The following is a 21,976-nucleotide window of genomic DNA, read 5'->3' as shown; positions in this document are numbered from 1 at the left end:
CACAAGTCGTCGAGGAAATATAAAAAAACTTAATAATAACCTTTGTGCAATATTTGTGCAACATCCTTCCACTTTTGGTACACTGGCAGTGTTATCTTGCCAGAATGTCCTATAATTATGCTCTAAGTAAAGAGAAACAATTCTGGAACGTGTGTAATACGTATTCAGCAGGCTGGCTGGCTGGCTGATTGATTGACATTAGCTGTTTCTCCGTCTGTATCTATATCTATCTGTCTATCTCTGTCTGTCTCTGCATCTGTCTCTATCTCACAGGTACACACAAATACAATTATACATAGTGTAAATTGCCTAGGATAACCCAGAAAATCCAGACAAAGTGCTGTACTGTGCTTGTAGATATAATGCATAATAAGCACGACTGGCAGGTAATACGCATTTTCACTTGTTCAGGAATCAGACTTGATGACTGCATTGTGTGTAATACCTGTTGGTTCATGAGTGGCTCTCTCTGAGACAGAAAGAGAGACAAGCAGACAGAGAGACAGATAAGCAGAGACAGAGATAAACAGAGAAAGCTAGACAGACATACAGATGGACAGACACAGACAGCAGAAAGGTAGACAGAGAGACATGTTTATGTGTAACAGTAAAAACAAATAAAGCCAAGGCAGTGCACAATCATCAAATGTCACTGCTGCACTGTCAACAGTGGAGTGACACTCGTCTTACACCATGCTTCAAGGAGTTTCATACATACTCCAGTGTGTCTAAAACATTGCTGGGACCTATAATCTTTCTTTCAACAAACCGGCCGCATCCCACCGAGGCGGGGTGGCCCAAAAGAAAAAAGGAAAGTTTCTCCTTTTACATTTAGTAATATATACAGGAGAAGGGGTTACTAGCCCTTTTCTCCTGGCATTTTAGTATCCTCTTATGACACGCATGGCTTGCGGAGGAAGAATTCTGTTCCACTTCCCCATGGAGGTAAGAGGAAATAAACAAGAACAAGAACTAGTAAGAAAATAGAAGAAAACCCAGAGGGGTGTGTATATACTATATGCTTGTACATGTATGTGTAGTGTGACCTAAGTGTAAGTAGAAGTAGCAAGACGTACCTGAAACCTTGCATGTTCATAAGACAGAAAAAAAAAGACACCAGCAATCCTACTATCGTGTAAAACAATTACAGACTTCTGTTTTACACTCACTTGGTAGGACGGTAGTACCTCCCTGGGCGGTTGCTGTCTACCAACCTACTACCTACAATTTTTTAGTATACTATTATGATTTATTATGTTTTATATATGATATTTCTGCAGTTAGCCTCACAAATACTCCGTTTTCTCTTACAATAAGAGCATGGGAAGATACTATAGTCAAAGCTGGACAGGAATTGGTGGATGCTTCCACCACTGCCTCTGCCACCATATTATGGCCTACTTTATTCATTCTAGAGTATATATCATGTTTCTGTGTTAATTATATTGTTTATTATGTCATATTAGATGAATTGTGATAGATAAATAAGCCATACAGTTGATATTAGCATCATATTCAGGTATTTTGTCTTGTCTCCAGAGTGCAGGAACGGATTAATGGCTTTTCAATTAATTTAAATGAGTAGAATTGATTTGAGTTACGAGCTAGGTCACAGGATGGATTTAACTCATAAGTCAAGATTCCACGGTATATGTTAGTGTAAACTTGTTACCTGGCATTTATTTGCATTTATAAGTGGTAAAAATGGAGTTCTGCTTTCTGGCGATGTCTGCTTTCCGGCAGTAGCCTAGAACCTAACCTGCCGTATAAGAGGGGCCCTACTGCATATATATAAGAGACAAAATGTTTTGGCTCGGATGGAGAAAGCCAAGTTCACTTCATCGCAGTTTCATCGGGCACAGACTGTGTCCAGGACCTGTCCATTTTTTTTGTTCTTGAGAAGTAGGGCCAGTGACTCAGCCCACATTACTTTGTCTGAACACAGTCACATACCATCATCATTTGGACTCCAATTTTCTCTGGATTAACTGTGTTTATTGTTTATTCAAGTGCTTGTACACTGTTATTAACCCTTAAACTGTCCAAACAGATCTACGTTCACATGCGTAGTGCTCCAAAAGTAGATCTGTGTTTTTTTTACATATTTTAAAATATATATATATATATAAAAAATGTGGATCAAAGTTTTTTTACATATTTTCAAATGTAAAAATAAAAAGGTCTACTTTTTTTACATAGTTTCAAATGTTGAAAAACGTAGATCTACGTTTGGACAGTTTAAGGGTTAACAATGTTCTCTAAAGCAAGTGATGATGCCAAGAAGAATATCAGCATTAACCCTTTGAATGTTGCAACCCCAAATCCTGAAGTGTCTCCTTGTGTCACAAAATATTTGAAAAAAAAAAAAAAAAAATCCTATGAAATGATAGAGAATCTTTTCCTGATGATAATGACATGAAAAGTATGAAATTTGATGGAAAACTTGTGGAATTACACTCGCGAATTTAGCGACCTTGGCAACATTTACGCATCAGCAATTTTGCCCACTTTGAGCCCTATTTTCGGCCAATTCCAGTGTTCCAGTCCACCAAACTCATAGCTATTTCTTTAGAACTCCATTAGTTTTATCGATTGAGTACAAGAAACTGCCCATTTACTGATTTCAGCTACCCAATAAAGTGGTCAGAAATTGGCAATTTGGCCAATTTCATGCAATTTAAAAAATGTCAATTTCAAAATAGTGTCCAGAATGAACAATGCAGACATTCTTGGCACTAATATAACATTTTTCTCTGTTCATTAGTCATGTCTCCAGGCCTCTGTTATAATACTCTTGCTTTCTATTTTGAATTTTTAGTCACACAAAAAATAGAAGATTTATTGTTATGCAGACTACTGCAATATTGTAATAATTGTATAAATAACATCAACCCATTCGTGACTGCATGTTAGAATGGCTAGTTGGACATTTATTGGACAATGACATCATTTTTTTACCCTTGAACATCGGCAAAAATTTAATACTATTTCTGCCACTTTGAGCTCCATTTCAAGATCATTTTCATAGTAAAACGAATCAAAATCACTTCTATTTCTATAATATGTGGTTTTCCAATCTATCAAATGAGACCAAGAAAATAGGAATACAACCATAAATACTCTGCGAAAATACACCTCAAAGTCAGCGTTTTAATCCAAAAACACGGTCGGAGTTTTTTTCCTCACTGCGCACTGCATGCTGCAGGATTTTGTTTATACTGCGCACACTGACCACACAGACCCATTCACTCACATGTGGGCCTACCAGCTTTCTCTTGCTTGATTTGAAGCTGCTAGAATTTTGGCATATTAATACGTCAAACACATTGGTTCGTAAGACATACATATACAACCAGAACAGTCAAAAGGTTAAGAAGAAACTTGACCTAATAAGGAAAGTGGAGTGTGGTGTTTCAGGAACCTGGGTGTGTGAAGAGTACAGTGTCTGACACTTGTGGAGACAAAGATAAATTTACAGTAAATGCACTAAAGTTTAGTGTAGATGCTAGCCAAGAGAAAATAAGGGGAAAATGGCACAAGATACAAGAGGTGAAGAAGCATTGTGTAAATGGTGTGTTGAACAGCATCTTGCTAGTCTTAATGTTTGTTCTTGTCAACTTTATTCTGCTGCTAAGAAGGTAGCAAGCCATATGGGCATAGAATTTGGGGCAAATAGTGATAGCCACTTGTGTCACTGCCATTGTTTGATTAACATAGACTTACGGTAAGGCTGGTAGTGCACTCACGGATAAAATTGAGCAGTTCAGGTTATTTTTAAATGATCTAGATAATGAAGGACTCTTTTTATCTCAGCTGTGTAAAGCTGATAGTCTGGTCTTTCTTGTAGATTGCTATTTTCCCCACACTGGTCTTTCAGCATGGAGAGAGGACACCAGACTGTAGACTCAGCAAAGATCACTTCTCAGTATTGTGCTGCGCTAATGTTGATGGTATACACCATTTAAAGCTGAGTCACTGGAAAATCAGCACAGCTATGTGCTTGAAATGATTGAATGAGGAGTTGCCTGTCTGTTATTACAAGGATAAGAAAAACCAGTTCGGCAGGGTTGTATTTGCTGATCTTTTTTTCAAAGTTCATCCCTAAAGTACCAGATAGGAGTCCTTCAACTTGGGGCCATTGATAATACATCTGTTCATCCAAAGGAGGAACAATTATTCAGTAGAGATGGTAAAAATAAGACCATGTTTCTCCCCCATAAAGCCATCTCTCTGATCCATCAGGGATTATTGCAGCCTGTAAGTGGTTGTATCAGTTCAGATACCCAGATACCTAGATATATTGGCAGTAATTGATGAGGAAGAAGATTTGGAAGATACCAGAGCTCAGCATAAAATGGAAAAAATCAAGAAGTATAGCTTGTAGTCTGCCATCTTCAATATTGCAGCATCATGGAAGGAACTGTGAACAGCATTAGCTAATAGTTGGAAAAAACTTAACCATTATTGATGTTGAGTTGGACGTTGACGGGGTACGAGACCAGTGATTTTCTTTGAACCATTCAGTGGGCAGGAGAAACTGAACTATGGTGGAAGATGTAATTGGATGGTTGGAAGAAAATGATGGGGATTCTAGTTGCCAGATGTTGAGGGATGCAGAACTTGCAGACAGAGCTACTGGTATGTCTATAAAGGAACAGGACAGTGATGGTGGGGAAGAAACAGTGAGGTTACCAAAATTGTCAATAGCACAAGATGTGATTAATAGTCTCATCACATACACTAACCTCTCAGACAAAAGATAAGTATAGGTCTATTATCCATATTTTCACAATTTTAGGGAATTTGCCACAATTGAACAGCATTAATGTATCAAACAGATGAACTTGGATACATCATTTAACCCTTTGAGGGTTTCGGCCGTACTAGTACGGCTTATGACCCAGGGTTTTTGACGTACTAGTACGCCTAAATTCTAGCGCCCTCAAATCTAGTGGGAGAAAGCTGGTAGGCCTACATATGAAAGAATGGGTCTATGTGGCCAGTGTGCGCAGTATAAAAAAATCCTGCAGCACACACTGCATAATGAGAAAAAAAAAACTTTGACCGTTTTTTTTGGAATAAAACAGCAACTTTCCACTGTATTTTTGCATGGTATTTATTGTTGTATTCTAGTTTTCTTGGTCTCATTTTATAGAATGGAAGACATACTACAGAAATAGAGATGATTTTGACTGGTTTTACAATGAAAAGTACCTTGAAATTGAGCTCAAAGTAGCAGAAATGTTCGATTTTTACCAAAGTTCAAAAGTAAACAAATCATGCTGTGTGTTCAATACACGTCAACTGGTGAGTCTAATATTCTTTCGCAAGTGCGTCAATATTATTTATACCATTTTTTTACACTAATGCAGTAGTCTGCATAACAGTAAATCTTCTATTTTTTATAGAATAAAAATTCAAAGTGGAAAGCAAAAGAATGTAAGAGGGGCCTTGAGACGTGACTAATGAACAGAGGAAATGTCATTTTAGTGCCAGGAATGTCTTTCTTGTTTATTCTGGATCCTGTTCAGAAATTGGCATCTTTTGAAATTTGTGTGAAATTGGCAAAATTGCTAAATTCTGACCACTGTACTGGATAGTTGAAACTGATAAATGGGTGGTTTCTTGCACTCATTCGATAGAAAAAATGGCGTTCTAGCGAAATATCCATGTTTTTTGTTGACTAGTACAGTGGAATTGGCCGAAAATGGGGCTCAAAGTGGGCAAAATTGCCGATACGTAAACATCGCCGAGACCACTAACTTCGCAAGAGCATAATTCCGTAAGGTTTCCATCAAATTTCAAACTTTTGGTGTCATTATGATCGGGAAAAGATTCTCTATCTTTTCATAAGAGAAATTTTTTTTTTTTTTTTTTAAATTTGGCCGACCCTGAGAACGAGTCTCGGAGAGGGCCTGTCGACCCTCAAAGGGTTAAGCATGTTCCTTATTCTACATACATCTCCCAAACCATCTACAGTTAAGCGTTAATCTGATGTTTCACTGTACCTGCAGAATGTGCAAGTGTGGTAAGCGTTTATAGGCTGTGTTGGCCTGTGGGCTGCTAGCATTACTTACCTCATTGACAGAAAAGTCAACAAGTCAGGTCAGGCTATGAGAATAGAAGATCCCTTAAAATGGGTTATTGGTACAATACAGTGGACCCCCGTATAACGATATTAATCAGTTCCTGAGAGCTCACTGTTATGCGAAATTATCGTTATGCGAATGAATTTTCCCCATAAGAAATAATGGAAATCAAATTAATCCATGCAAGACACCCCAAAGTATGAAAAAAAAATTTTTTACCACATGAAATATTAATTTTAATACACACAAACTGAAAAAGACATGCACAGTTACATGACACTTACCTTTACTGAAGATCTGGTGATGATTGATGGGATGGGAGGAGGAGAGAGTCTTAGTGTTTAGAAGGGGAATCCCCTTCCATTAAGACTTGAGGTGTCAAGTCCTTTTCCGGGGTTACTTTCCTTCTTCTTTTAATGCCACTAGGACCAGCTTCAGAGTCACTGGACTTCTGTCGCACAACATATCTGTCCATAGAGGCCTCAACCTCCCGTTCCTTTATGACTTTCCTAAAGTGGTTCACAACATTGTCAGTGTAAGAGTCACCAGCACGGCTTGCAATAGCTGTGTTAGGGTGATTGTCATCAAAAAAGGTTTGCACTTTAAGCCACATTCCACACATTTCCTTAATCTTTGAAGTAGGCAACTTCTTCAATTTCTCTCTCCCCTCCTCCGAAGCAGTTTCCTCAGGTATGGCCTCTTGCTGTTGAAGTTGATCTAGCAGCTCATCAGTGGTTAGTTCTTCATTGTCCTCCTCCACCAACTCTTCCACATCATCCCCACTAACCTCCAACCCCAAGGACTTTCCCAATGCCACAATGGATTCCTCAACTGGCATAGGTTTCCCAGGGTTAGCCTCAAACCCTTCAAAATCCCTTTGGTCTACACATTCTGGCCACAGTTTCTTCCAAGCAGAGTTCAAGGTCCTCTTAGTCACTCCCTCCCAAGCCTTACCTATAAGGTTTACACATTTGAGGATATTAAAGTGCTCTTTCCAAAACTCTCTTAGAGTCAATTGAGTTTCTGAGGTCAGTACAAAGCACCTTTCAAACAGAGCTTTTGTGTACAGTTTTTTGAAGTTTGCAATAACCTGCTGGTCCATGGGCTGTAGGAGAGGAGTGGTATTAGGAGGCAAAAACTTCACCTTAATGAAGCTCATGTCCCCATAAAGTCGCTCTGCCACGTCTGTAGGATGACCAGGGGCATTGTCTAACACCAGGAGGAACTTAAGGTCTAATTTCTTTTCAGTTAGGTAATTTTTCACATTGGGGGCAAATGCTTGGTGTAACCAGTCATAGAAAAAGTCCCTAGTGACCCATGCCTTACTGTTTGCCCTCCACAGCACACACAAATTAGCCTTGAGGATATTCTTTTGCCTGAACGTTCTGGGAGTTTCTGAGTGATACACTAATAAAGGCTTCACTTTGCAATCACCACTAGCATTAGCACACATCAACAGAGTAAGCCTGTCTTTCATAGGCTTATGTCCTGGGAGTGCCTTTTCCTCTTGAGTAATGTAGGTCCTGCTTGGCATTTTCTTCCAAAACAGGCCTGTTTCATCACAATTAAACACTTGTTCAGGTTTCAGTCCTTCACTGTCTATATACTCCTTGAATTCCTGCACATATTTTTCAGCTGCTTTGTGGTCCGAACTGGCAGCCTCACCATGCCTTATCACACTATGTATGCCACTATGCTTCTTAAATCTCTCAAACCAACCTTTGCTGGCCTTAAATTCACCCACATCATCACTAGTTGCAGGCATTTTTTTAATTAAATCCTCATGCAACTTCCTAGCCTTTTCACTTATGATCACTTGAGAGACGCTATCTCCTGCTATCTGTTTTTCATTTATCCACATCAATAAGAGTCTCTCAACATCTTCCATCACTTGCGATCTCTGTTTCGAAAACACAGTTGAACCTTTGGCAAGAACAGCTTCCTTGATTGCCGTTTTCTTGGACACAATAGTAACGATGGTTGATTGGGGTTTACTATACAACCTGGCCAGCTCAGAGACACGCACTCCACTTTCATACTTAGCAATGATCTCTTTCTTCATCTCTATAGAAATTCTCACCCTTATTCCTGTAGGGTTGGCACTAGAAGCTTTCTTGGGGCCCATGGTCACTTATTTTGCAGATAAAATCACCAAAAGCACTGTAATAATACAAAATGTTCCGATTGTATGCTTGGATGTTACCGCGGAGGCTGGCTGGTAAACAATGCCACCGGCGGAACATGTGAGGCTGGCTCAGGCCGCACATTAGACGCGTCTCGGACGAATAGCGTTGAGCGGGTTTTTTAGCGGTATGCGAGGCAAAATCTTAGCGATAAAATGTATCGGTATGCGGATTTAACGTTATGTGATGCCAACGGTATGCGGGGGTCCACTGTATCTGTAGTCTGACAGTAAATTCAATGTACCACAGAGACTCACTGTCCCGTGTTAGCTGTTCCGACTTGTGACCGAAAAGACAGGAGACACACTGAGGCAAGGGTGGTATCACTGAGAGTGCTATCACTAAGATTGGTATCACTAAGAGTGGTATCAAGTTCCAGAACTCATAAGTAAAACTGGAGAGGTTGTACTATTGAGTGATTCATCAATGCCATCATAGGAGGTACCTTTATGTGATTCAAAATGATGCATTATGATGATCTGTTAGTCCAGCAGGTACTGTAGTCACAGTTACAGTTTAACCCCTAAACGGTCCAAACGTACATATATGTTTTATTTTTCCTGCCTCCAAATTTGGCATGATTGGCCTGAGATGTTTGGTCAGCATAGAATGGGTCTTAACACTCGGTGAGCACCATATTAAAAAAATCTGGGACCACTTAGTACCTTGTGGGAGCGCCAGTTAAATTGAGCACCAGCTAGAGCAAACAGTGCGGCAAACACCAAGGATTCACTGATGTAATGTCATATTAACACTCCCCTTTTAACCCTTTCAGGGTCCAAGGCCCAAATCTGGAGTCACGCACCAGTGTCCAAGAATTTTCAAAAAAAAAATTTGTTATTTTTTCTTATGAAATCATAGAGAATCTTTTTGTGAAGGTAATAAAATAAAAAGTACGAAATTTGGTGGAAAATTGACGAAATTATGCTCTCGCGAATTTTGATGTGTCAGCGATATTTACGAATCGGCGATTTTGCCGACTTTGACTCCCATTTTAGGCCAATTACATTATTCCAATCAACCAAATTCTTAGCTATTTCACTAGTATTACTTCCATTCTATCGATTGAGCACAAGAAATCGCCAAGTCAACTGTTTCAACTACAAAATAAAGTGATCGGAAATTGTTAATTTGGCCAATTTAACACAAAGTTCAAAATATTCCAATTTCAAAATAGGGTCCAGAATGAACAATGTAGGCATTCCTGGCACTAAACTAACATATCCTCTGTTCATTAGTTATGTTTTGAGGCTTTACAAAGAAATTCCATTTTGATTTTTTATTCACATAATGAATTTTTATTCACACCAAAAAATAGAAGATTTACTGTTATGCAATACTGTAATAATTGTATAAATATCATCACCATATTTGTGAATGTATATTAGACCCACCAGCTGACGTGTATTAGACGTATGAGGTCGTTTGTTTACTCTTGAATATCGGCAAAAATTTAACATTTCTGCTACTTTGAGCTCTGTTTCAAGCCATTTCCAGTGCTAAAACCAATCAAAATCATCTCTATTTCTGTAATATGTCTTCCATTCTATCAAATGAGACCAAGAAATCGCAAATACAACTATAAAAAACATACGAAAAAACACTGCAAAGTTGCTGTTTTAATCGAAAAATCATTATTTCATTTTTTTTCTCTCATTATACACAGTGTGCTGCAGGATCTGTTTTATGTGGTGCACACATACCACATAGATGTATTCTCTCATATCTAGGCCCAAATGTACCACTCACAGTTTATCAGAGTGAGCTGAGCTCATGGCGTAGATCTACGGTTTGGACCCTGAACGTAAAGCCGTAGATCTACGGGACGGACCCTGAAAGGGTTAAGAGGAGAGTAATATTAACCTCAAGTTTAGGGTCTGTCTGTCTGTCTCTATCTGTCTCACAAATACACACAAATACAATTATACATAGTGTAAATTACCTAGGATAACCAAAAAAATCTGAAGTGCTATACTGTGCTTGTAGATATAATGCATAAGAATACCTGTTGGTTCACAGTGGCTCTCTCTGAGACAAAGAGAGACAAGCAGAGAGACAGAAAGAGACAAGCAGACAGAGAGACAAGACAGACACACACAATCAGAGACAGAGATATGAGCTCATCAAATGTCACCCCTTATCTTATCTCTGCACCTTCGCTGGCGCCCATCAAATATCCCAAGGCAGGTGTAAATGTCCACCTGTCAATGTGTTTGTGACAATTTGAGTACAATTTCAGTACCTAATATTAGTGTCAGAACAAAGATTGGTTATGAAATGACAAGAACTACAATAAATTGTAATTATTAGAACATAAAAATTGTATAAAATAGAGTGGACCCCCAAGTTTTGTCGGCATTGACTTCTGTGAAATCCGACTTTCAGCAAGTTTTTTCGGCAAAATTTAGCCTCACGGTTCGTGGTTGGACTCGTGATTCAGCGACCGTCCGGTACCCGTCTGCCCGTCACCGCGCACACAAAGCCAGTCTCCCGCACAATTCACACTCAGTGTGCCATTGTTTACCAGCACGTGACCGTCACCCCGCAGGTTCATACAATATATTTCATAATAATCCATTGTTTTTTGTGCTTGCAACTGCTAAATAAGTCACCATGGGCCCAAGGAAAGCTAGCACAAGCCCTTTGGTAAAGAAAGCGAGGAGCACGATCGAATTCAAGAAGGAAATCCTTGAAAAATATGAGAGCGGAGTGCGTGTTACAGAGCTTGCCAGGATGTATGGCAAACTCCATTCAACCATCACTTCGATCGTGGCGAAGGGAAAGGAAATAAAGTGTGCTGTTGTTGCAAAAGGGGTAGATATGCTGACAAAAAAGAGATCGCAAATCCTCGAAGAAGTGGAAAGGTTATTGTTAGTGTGGATTACCCAAAAACAGTTAGCAGTAGATAATATTATACAGATGATAATATGTGAAAAGGCAAGGCAGTTGCATGACGATCTTGTAAAGAAAATGCTTGCAACAAGTGGTGATGCTAGTGGTGATGTGAGTGAATTTAAGGCCAGCAAAGGTTGGTTTGAGAGATTTAAGAAGCATAGTGGCATTCACAGTGTGATAAGGCATGATGAGGCTGCCAGTTCTGACAAAAAAGCAGCTGAGAAGTTTGTACAGGAGTTTGAGGAGTGCGTAGACACTGGAGAATTCAAACTTCAACAAGTGTTTAATTGTGACGAAACAGGCCTTTTTTGGAAGAAAATGCCAAAGAGGACCTACATCATGCAGGAGGAAACGGCACTCCCAGGACACAAGCCTATGAAGGATAGGCTTACTCTCATGTTTTGTAGTAATGCTAGTGGGGATTGCAAAGTGAAGCCTTTACTGGTGTATCACTCTTAAAATCCCAGAGTGTTCAAGAGAAACAGTGTCGCCAAGAGTAATTTGTGTGTGATGTGGAAGGCTAACAATAAGGCATGAGTCACAAGGGGAATTTTCCTAGACTGGTTTAATGAAGTGTTTGGCCCCAGTGCGAAGAAATACCTCCTGGAAAATAAATTGCCACTCAAGTGCCTCCTGATAATGGACAGTCCTCCTGCTCATCCTCCAGACTTGGAAGAGCAAATAGTGGAGGAGTTTAGTTTCATCATGGTGAAGTTCTTGCCCCCTAATACAACTCCTCTCATCCAGCCCATGGACCAGCAGGTCATTTCAGACTTCAAAAAACTAGACACCAAAGCAGTGTTTCAAAAGTGCTTTGAAGTGACCTCAGACACTAAATTGACCCTTTGAGAGTTCTGGAAAGATCACTTTAATATCCTCACTTGCATAAACGTTATAGGTAAGGCTTTTTAAGGAGTGACTTGCAGAACTTTGAATTCTGCTTGGAGAAAATTGTGGCCAGAATGTGTACAAGAGAGGGATTTTGAAGGGTTTGGGGCTGACCCTAAGGAGCCTATGCCAGTTGTAGAATCTGTTGTGGCATTGGGGAAGTCCCTGGGGTTGGAGGTGAGTTGCGAGGATGTGGAAGAGTTGGTGGAGGACGAGTTAACCACTGAAGAGCTGCAAGAACTTTATCTGCAACAGCAGGAGATCACAGCTCAAGAAATTGTTGCAGAGGAGGAGGAAGAGAGATGGTGGAAGGTGCCTTCTTCAAAGATTAAAGACATTTGTGCAAAGTGGACTGAAGTGCAAACATTTATGGATGAAATTCACCCTAACAAAGCTGTTGCAGGCCGTATTGGCAACATGTACAATGACAGTGTTGTGTCCCACTTCAGACAAATCTTAAAGAAATGCCAGAAACAGAGCTCTCTGGACAGATATTTTGTGCGACAGGGGTCCAGTGACTCTCAAGTTGTTCCCAGTGTCTTTAAAAAACAAAGAAGGGAAGTAACCCCAGATAAGGACTTCATACCTGAAGTCCTAATGGAAGGAGATTCTCCTTCCAAACAATAGTGTACACCTTCCTCCTATCCCCTCCTCCCGTCTTCCATCCACCCAGAAGTCTTCAGTAAAGGTAAATGTAATGTTGTTATTATTTTTTATATGTATGTACTTGATTTCTCATTGTTTTCAGTTTGTAAATCTTTATTTAATTTGAAAAAAAAAATTATTTTAATATTTTTGGGTGTCAGGAACGGATTAATTTTATTTCCATTATTTCTTATGGGGAAAATGGTTTTGTCATTCAATAATTTCGACATTTGGCAGACTCTCTGGAATGGATTAATCACGAAACTCAGGGGTCCACTGTAATATAAAAATGAGAAAAAAAAAAAAGGTATATCGGCAACACTTCTGCAAGTGGCAGGATTTTGATGTTGCTATCAGGTGAGCATTAAGTGCCAACTTTCCAGCCTCATATCTCAGTAAGTACTGACCCTAATTTTTTTTATTTTAATCCTATAACACTCAGAAAAATTTTCTCTATTTCAATGAAAAAAAAAAAAAAATTTTTTATTTTTCAAAATATTCAGGGCACTGGGCGCGAGAATGTATATATACGTTTGGACCATTTAGGGGTTAATATTCTGCAACAGCCCAGTGTAAGCTACATGACTCATATATCCTTCATAAAAGTATTTCATCGCCCCTCACTGCATGACCCTAGTAACACAAATTCTATCACTAACCATCATATACTTAACCCTTTGACTGGTGCAAGCCCATTTTTGAAACTGTCATTCTATGTCGAAAAATATTCGAAAAATAAAAATATTATTTTTCTTACCAAAATGTTAGGATTATTTTGCTGAGTGTTTTAAGCCTAAAAAAAAGTGATTATTATTTACCGAGATATAGAGGCGTAAAGTTGGCAGAAAATGAGCCACGTATGGCAACAGCGGTGAATGCCACTCACCAGGTAAATTTTCTTTTACTCTCATTCGAAGGTAATCTTGCGTTTTCTACTACTTTATTTTTTCAGGTAACTTATGTGGCCTGTGAGACCAAAGTAAGGTGCAGTGTACATATATACACTCATTGTATACAACGCAATAAGCGCACAAACATAATTATCAATATATTGTTTACAAAACTTGTTTGCACAAACAATACAAAAAATTGTTTATTACTATTGTTCTATTTATTTGCTTATTTATTTATAATGTACACGTATATACGTACAAATGTACAGTCACTGGACATGATCCTAGAAGTTCTGCAGCTTGTGTAACTCTTTGAAACATGGTTTCATACACAATGGTGTTTTACACTCCTCACACATAAAATGAGTGTCTGTGTTTTTGCGGGTATATTTCTTTTATGTGCACAGACAAAACACTTCATTTGAGCAGTTTTCTTCATAGTAGTAGCAGACAGTTGTGTTAGGTAGTTTTTTTTTTTTTTTTTTTTTTTTAACAAGTCGGCCATTTCCGACTGAGGCAGGGTGACCCAAAAAGAAGGAAAATCCCCAAAAAGAATCATACTTTCATCATTCAACACTTTCACCTCACTCACACATAATAATTCTAAACTGTTGTATTTTGAGCAGAGGTGCTCAAAATACAACAGTTTAGAAGCATATACGTATAAAGATACACAACACATCCCTCCAAACTGCCAATATCCCAAATCCCTCCTTTAAAGTGCAGGCATTGTACTTCCCATTTCCAGGACTCAAGTCTGGCTATATAGAAATAACCGGTTTCCCTGAATCCCTTCACTAAATGTTACCCTGCTCACACTCCAACAGCTCGTCAGGTCCCAAATACCATTTGTCTACCTTAACTCCTAACACGCTTATGCACGCTTGCTGGAAGTCCAAGCCCCTCGCCCACAAGACCTCCTTTACCCCCTCCCTCCAACCTTTTCGAGGACGACCCCTACCCCGCCTTCCTTCTCCTACAGATTTATACGCTCTCCATGTCATTCTACTTTGATCCATTCTCTCTAAATGATCAAACCACCTCAACAACCCTTCTTCTGCCCTCTGACTAATACTTTTATTAACTCCACACCTTCTCCTAATTTCCACACTCCGAATTTTCTGCATAATACAGTGGAACCTCAAAAATTGAACTTAATCCGTTCCAGGAGCTAGTTCTAAATTCGAAAAGTCTGAAATTCGAAGCAATATTTCCCATAAGAAATAATGGAAATACAATTAATCCATTCCAGAAACCCAAAAATATTCACACAAATACATTTTATAGAGATTAATTACAGTTTTACATACAACAAATACTATAGTTTTTAATTATGTATAGTAATATGTACATATAAAATAACATTTTTACTTACCTTTATTGAAGATTGGTGATGGCATCTGGAAGATAGGGAGGAGGAAAGAGGGAGTTGGGGTTGGTGTTTGGAAGGAGAATCCCCCTCCATGAGGACTTCAGGTAAAGCCCTCTCTGGGGTTACTTCCCTTCTCTGTCTTTTAATGCCACTAGGACCAGCTTGAGAGTCACTGGACCCCTGTCTCACAAAATAACTGTCCACAGTCCTCTGTTTCTGGCACCTCTTTAATATTTCCCTAAAATGGGACATAGTTCTGTCACTGAACTTGTTGCAAAGATGGCTTGTTTCAGCTTGCTCAGGGTGGTACTTCTGCACAAACATTTGGACATCATTCCACTTGGCACAAATCTCTTTAATCTTTGAAGAAGGCACCTCATCCACTCCCTATATTAACACCTTTCGCAACATCAGCTTCCTTGATTTGTTCTTTCTTTGACAGGATAGAACCAATGGTAGACTTGTTTTTCCCATACATCCTGGCAAGCTCAACAAGTCTCACACCACTCTTATACTTCTGTATTATTTCCTTCTTCACATCTATGGTGTTTCTCACTTTCTCTACCACAGGGGTACCACTAGCAAGTTTCTTTGGGCCCATGGCAGCTTATTTCACAGTCCCAAAAGCACTAAACACAACGAAATAATCGTAAAGTGCGTGAATGAGAGCGCAGGTTAGTGTTCACTCAAGCATAAACAAAGCTAGACTGCTCACGGCGCCTGCGCGGGGACGTGGACAGAGCGGGTGGCAGACAGGTCCCATACCCGGCGGTCCAAAAATAGGGGTGCGTTCGATAATAGGGACACAGTTTGTCCGAAAAAATGGTCCTATTTTCGAAACGTTCGATATGTGATACGTTCGATTTTTGAGGTTCCACTGTATTTACGCCACACATTGCCCTTAGACAGGACATCTCCACTGGTTCCAACCGCCTCCTCACTGCAGCATTTGCAACCCAAGTTTCATACCCATATAAGGGTTTTGGTACTACTATACTTTCATACATTCCCTTCTTTGCCTCCATAGATGACATTTTTTGTCTCCACATATACCTCAACGCACCACTCGCCTTTTTTCCTTCGTCAATTCTATGATGAACGTCATCCTTCATAAATCCATCCGCTGACATGTCAGCTCCCAAATATCTGAAAACATTCACTTCTTCCATACTCCTCCTCCCCAATTTAATATCCAATTTTTCTTTATTTAAATCATTTGATACCCTCATCACCTTACTCTTTTCTATGTTCACTTAACTTTCTACCTTTACACACACTCCCAAACTTGTCCACTAACCTTTGCAATTTTTCTTTAGAATCTCCTGTAAGCACAGTATCAGCAGCAAAAAGTAACTGTGTCAATTCCCATTTTGTATTTGATTCCCCATAATTTAATCCCACCCCTCTCCCGAACACCCTAGCATTTACTTCTTTTACAACCCCATCTATAAATATATTAAACAACCATGGTGACATTACACATCCCTGTCTAAGACCTACTTTTACCGGGACGTAGTCTCCCTCTCTTCTACACACCCTAACCTGAGCCTCACTATCCTCATAAAAACTCTACAGCATTTAGTAACTTACCACCTATTCCATATACTTGCAGCATCTGCCCCTATCCACTCTATCATATGCCTTTTCTGAATCCATAAATGCAATAAAAACTTCCCTACCTTTATCTAAATACTGTTCACATATATACTTCAATGTAAACACTTGATCTACCCACCCTAAAACCTCCTTGCTCATCCGCAATCCTACATTCTTTCTTACCTCTAATTCTTTCAATAATAACCCTACCGTACACTTTTCCTGGTATACTCAGTAGACTTATTCCTCTATAATTTTTACAGTCTCTTTTGTCCCCCTTCCCTTTATACAAAGGGACTATACATGCTCTCCACCAATCCCTAGGTACCTTCCCCTCTTTCATACATTTATTAAACAAAAATACTAACCACTCCAACACTATATCCACCCCTGCTTTTAACATTTCTGTCATGATCCTGTCAGTTCCAGCTGCTTTACCCCCTTTCATTCTACGTAATGCCTCACACACCTCCCCCACACTCACATCCTGCTCTTCTTCACTCCTAAAAGATGGTATACCTCCCTGGCCAGTGCATGAAATTATCGCCTCCCTTTCTTCGTTAACATTTAAAAGTTCCTCAAAATATTCTCGCTATCTACCCAATACCTCCATCTCTCCATCTACTAGCTCCCCTACTCTGTTTTTAACTGACAAATTCATTTGTTCCCTAGGCTTTCTTAACTTGTTTAACTCCAAAATTTTTTCTTATTTTCATTAAAATTTCTTGACAGTGCCTCTCCCACTCTATCATCTGCTCTCCTTTTGCACTCTCTCACCACTCTCTTCACCTTTCTTTTACTCTCCATATACTCTACTCTTCTTAAAACACTTATGCTTTGTAAAAACCTCTCATAAGCTACCTTTTCCTCTTTTATCACACCCTTTACTTCATCATTCCACCAATCATCCCTCTTTCCTCCTGTCCCCACCCTCCTATAACCACAAACTTCTGCCCCACATTCTAATACTGCATTTTTAAAACTATCCCAACCCTCTTCAACCCCCTCCCCCACTACTCATACTTGTACCAGCCTACCTTTGTGCCAATAGTTGCTTATATCTCACCCAAACTTCTTCCTCCCTTAGTTTATATACTTTCACCTCCCTCTTACTTGTTGTTGCCATTTTCCTCTTGTCCCATCTACCTCTTACTCTAACTGTAGCTACAACTAAATAATGATCCGATATATCAGTTGCCCCTTGATAAACGTGTACATCCTGGAGCCTACCCATCAACCTTTTATTGACCAATACATAATCTAACAAACTACTTTCATTACATGCTATATCATACCTTGTATATTTATTTATCCTCTTCTTCATAAAATATGTATTACTTATTACCAAACCTCTTTCTGCACATAACTCAATTAAAGGCTCCCCATTTTCATTTACCCCTGGCACCCAAAATTTACCTACTACTCCCTCCACAACATTTTTACCCACTTCAGCATTGAAATCCCCAACCACAAGTACTTTCACACTTGGTTCAAAACTCCCCACTCATTCACTCAACATTTCCCAAAAGCTCTCTCTCTCCTCTTCACTTCTCCAAGTGCATATACGCTTAATATAACCCACTTTTCACATCCTTCCTACCTACCTTTTTTTCTTTCTTCATTCTTTCTTTCCTTCCTTCCATCTGGTCTCTATAATATACATAAACATATATAGTCACTGGACACTTTCATATAACTGCTATTATCTTCAGCAAGCTTGTGTTGTATGTGTGAGTGTGTGGACTTCTAAATGTGCTGAGTCAGGGTCTGGCAGCTGTCAGAATGACATATTGTAGCATTACTCACTCCCCCTACTGCTTATCAAAACAATGGGGTCCAATGCTCACTTCCCCTCCATTCTCCTACCTAATTATATTTCTTTCTCCTTATTTCTATTTCTCTTTCATTCTCCTTCATTCTCCTTCATTCTCCTTCCTTCTCCTTCTTTCTCCTTTCTCCTTCATTCTCCTTCTTTATTCTTCTTTATCCTTCTTTCTTTCTCTTTTCTGGTATCCTGGGCATTGCTTTCAGTCACAAACTCCTCAAAACCATGAAATTCATGTTCACTGATACTTCCATCTGTGTTAGAGCAATCGCTTAGGAAGAGAAGATTCCCAGATTTGCCAGGGAGTCACATATTTCTTACCGCTAGGCATGCTGAATAAGGACTACAGAAATGCATTCCCACAATGCACCACTGGCTTCCCGATTTTTTTATATGGCGCACACTGACCATGGAGATCCATTCTCTCACATGTGGGCGTATTAATACGTCAAACACATTGGCTTGTAAAACGTATACAGTGGACCCCTACCTTATGAACGCATCGCATTACGTTAAATCCACCATACGAAGCATTTGAACGCAAAAATTTTGCCTCGCTTTGCGACAAAAAACTCACCTTACATGATTCGTCTGGGACGTGTCCCACACGTGGCCTCAGCGCCAATGTTTACAAGCCAGCCAGTGCAGTCACATCTAGGCATACATTTGGTACATTTCACATTATCCCAGTGTTTTTAGTGCTTGTAACTACAAAATAAGTCACCATGGACCCCAAGAAAGCTTCTAGTGCCATCCCCGTGGTAAAAAGGGTGAGAATTAGTATGGAATTGAAAAAAAGAGATTAAGGAAATGTGTGCAAAGTGGGTTGAACTGCAAACCTTTACGGATGAAAATCACCCTGACACAGCTACTGCAACCATGTTGGCAACCTGTACAATGACAGTTATGGCCCATTTTGGGAAAGTCTTGAAGGAACGGGAGGTACAGAGCTCTATGGACAGATTTGTTGTGCGACAGAGGTCCAGTGACTCTCAAGCTGGTCCTAGTGGCATTAAAAGAAGAAGGGAAGTAACCCTGGAAAAGGACTTGCTACCTCAAGTCCTAATGGAAGGGGATTCCCCATCCCATCAGTCATCACCAGATCTTCAATAAAGGTAAGTGTCATGTATTCTATTCTTAGTAGAGTAGTAATTGTGCATGTCTTCTTCAGTTTGTGTGTATTAAAATTAATATTTCATATGGTAAAAAAAAAAATTTTTTTTTCATACTTTGGGGTGTCAGGAATGGATTAATTTGATTTCCATTATTTTTTATGGGGAAAATTAATTTGGCTAACGATAATTTCGGCTTACGATGAGCTCTCAGGAACGGATTAATATTGTAAGGCGGGGGTCCACTGTATATACGACCAAAACAGTCAAAGGTTAATGGCAATTAACTGGTCACTGTTCTTCATTTTTATTTTGTTCTCTTTCTCACTCAGTGTTTTGAAGACTCACAATGCAGTCTGAATCTCTGTATTCAAATTAAGAAGCATTGATTCCCTGGGAAGCCTATTTTTGGTAACAAATTTTTTGTTTCTTGTGGATGGCTGTCTGAGAGAGGCAGGAAGGAGGGCAAGGAATTTATAATTCAGTTAATACTATATTGTACAGTAAAATTATTTGTTTCCAGGTTTACTGGGATGTGACGAAGAGTATACATTCCTCAGTTACTCTTAATTTGGTTAAACTATATATCGTATTTATGACTCATAGAATCATAATAACACAATTGTGAACAAATCACAGAATGGCTGGGGCACAATCACATGGCAGGTGAGGCTTAAAACTCACAGGTCAGTGTGCTAACTACTGTGAGATTTGTCTGTAAAAATGTACAATTGTGGTCACAGTGGTGGTCCACGCTAACCTCTCTATGGTGTATAGAAATATACTGAGTTGGATGAATCTTATCAAAGCCAGCTGGCCCAGTGGTTAACACACTGGCCTGTTAGTTTTAGAACTTATTTGCCATGGATTCAAGCCTCGGCATTCCATTATTTGATGACATATTTATCTTTGACTGTTGTTAATATATTGTTATTGAATTTTGTAAAGTATTAAGATTTTAACTTTATTTTTCAGGTTAAAACATTATGGGGCAGCTTTGAAGTGAGTATTGTAAGACTGTGTGAGGTGATGCTGCAACAGTTTAGTGGAGTTCCTCTCCCACAAGACCTCACTAATTTCAACACCTTGGCTTCACAGTTCTCCATATTGCCCCTCCACTTTCTCACTTACCATGGACAACAGAAAATTTCTACCATCATAGAGGTAAACTTCTCAGCATTATTGTCATTTCAGAATGCACAAACGTGTTAAAATCTTTATAATTTTACAAGAAAGTAAAGTACACAGTAGTAAAATGCTACTGTAGTAAATCTTTGTGTATTGATCCTATTTCCATTATATTGAAATGTTGGTCCTCACTTTCGTGTACAACTCACCCTGACTTAACGTTAAACCAACACACATGCACAGATGCGCACACATACACAAATGCACACACATACACATGCGTGCTTTCACACACACACACACACACACACACACACACACACACACACACACACACACACACACACACACACACACACACACACACACACACACACACACACACGCGTGCTTGCACACACACACACACACACAACCATGCACACACACACACACACACACACACACACACACACACACACACACACACACGTGCACACACACACACACACACACACACACACCATGCACATGCACACACACACCACACCACACCACACCACCCCACCCTACCCCACTCCACCCAACAGTAGTGGCATATAAATAACTTACACAGTATCTGAACAAATGTTGAACCCAGGTCCATGTTATGGACAAACTCCACTGGGTAAACTGTACTTTTATATATTTCATTTTACGTATATGATTACTGCAATATATCTGTAATTTGTCTGTACAGTGCTGCACACAAACAGCACCTTTCAAGGCAGGTGAAATTGCTAACCTAGAAAATGTACAGAGAACCTTCACAGCACACATAACTGCGATAAAACACCTCAAGTACTGGGAATGCTTGAAGTTCCTCGACCTGTATTCCCTAGAACACAAGCGGGAGAGATACATGATTATATACACTTGGAAAATCCTGGAGGGATTAGTACCAAATTTGCACATGAAAATCACTCCCTATGAAAGCAAAAAGACTCAGCAAACGATGCAACATCGCCCCAATGAAAAGCAGGGGTGCCACTAGCACGATAAGAGACAACAAAATAAGTGTTAGGGGCCCCAAGACTGTTCAACTGCCTCCCAGTAAGCATAAGGGGGATTACCAATAGACCCCTGGCTGTCTTCAATCAGGCACTGGGCAGGCACATAAAGTCAGTACCTGACCAGCCGGGCTGTAGTTCGTATATTGGATTGCATGCAGCCAGCAGTAACAGCCTGGTTGATCAGGCCCTGATTCACCATGAGACCTGGTCACAGACCGAGCCGCAGGGGCATTGACCCCCGGAACTCTCTCCAGGTATACAGTACTATGTTAAGTGCACAGTAGAGTAGTGCATTTTATTGCACTAAATGTATGAGTTA

At 39.6% G+C, this 21,976-nt stretch overlaps 1 protein-coding gene across 3 annotated transcripts in view; it reads left to right on the top strand.

The window, feature by feature from the left end:
• The window catches only part of mtDNA-helicase (mitochondrial DNA helicase), a gene marked incomplete at its 3' end in the record, with an annotated part of 132,972 nt that extends 112,310 nt beyond the window's left edge, over positions 1 to 20,662 (top strand). For all 3 annotated transcript variants that reach the window (XM_070085966.1, XM_070085967.1, XM_070085965.1), the window contains 1 exon segment: positions 20,474 to 20,662. In XM_070085966.1, coding sequence (XP_069942067.1) covers positions 20,474 to 20,662 — 189 coding nt within the window.
• Between the last annotated feature and the right edge of the window lie 1,314 nt (positions 20,663 to 21,976).

This window comes from Cherax quadricarinatus, chromosome 17, assembly GCF_038502225.1.
Source record: "Cherax quadricarinatus isolate ZL_2023a chromosome 17, ASM3850222v1, whole genome shotgun sequence".
NCBI lineage: Eukaryota > Metazoa > Arthropoda > Malacostraca > Decapoda > Parastacidae > Cherax > Cherax quadricarinatus.
The sequence above is the reverse complement of the archived record's forward strand: the minus strand, read 5'-3'. Positions and strand labels throughout refer to the sequence as shown.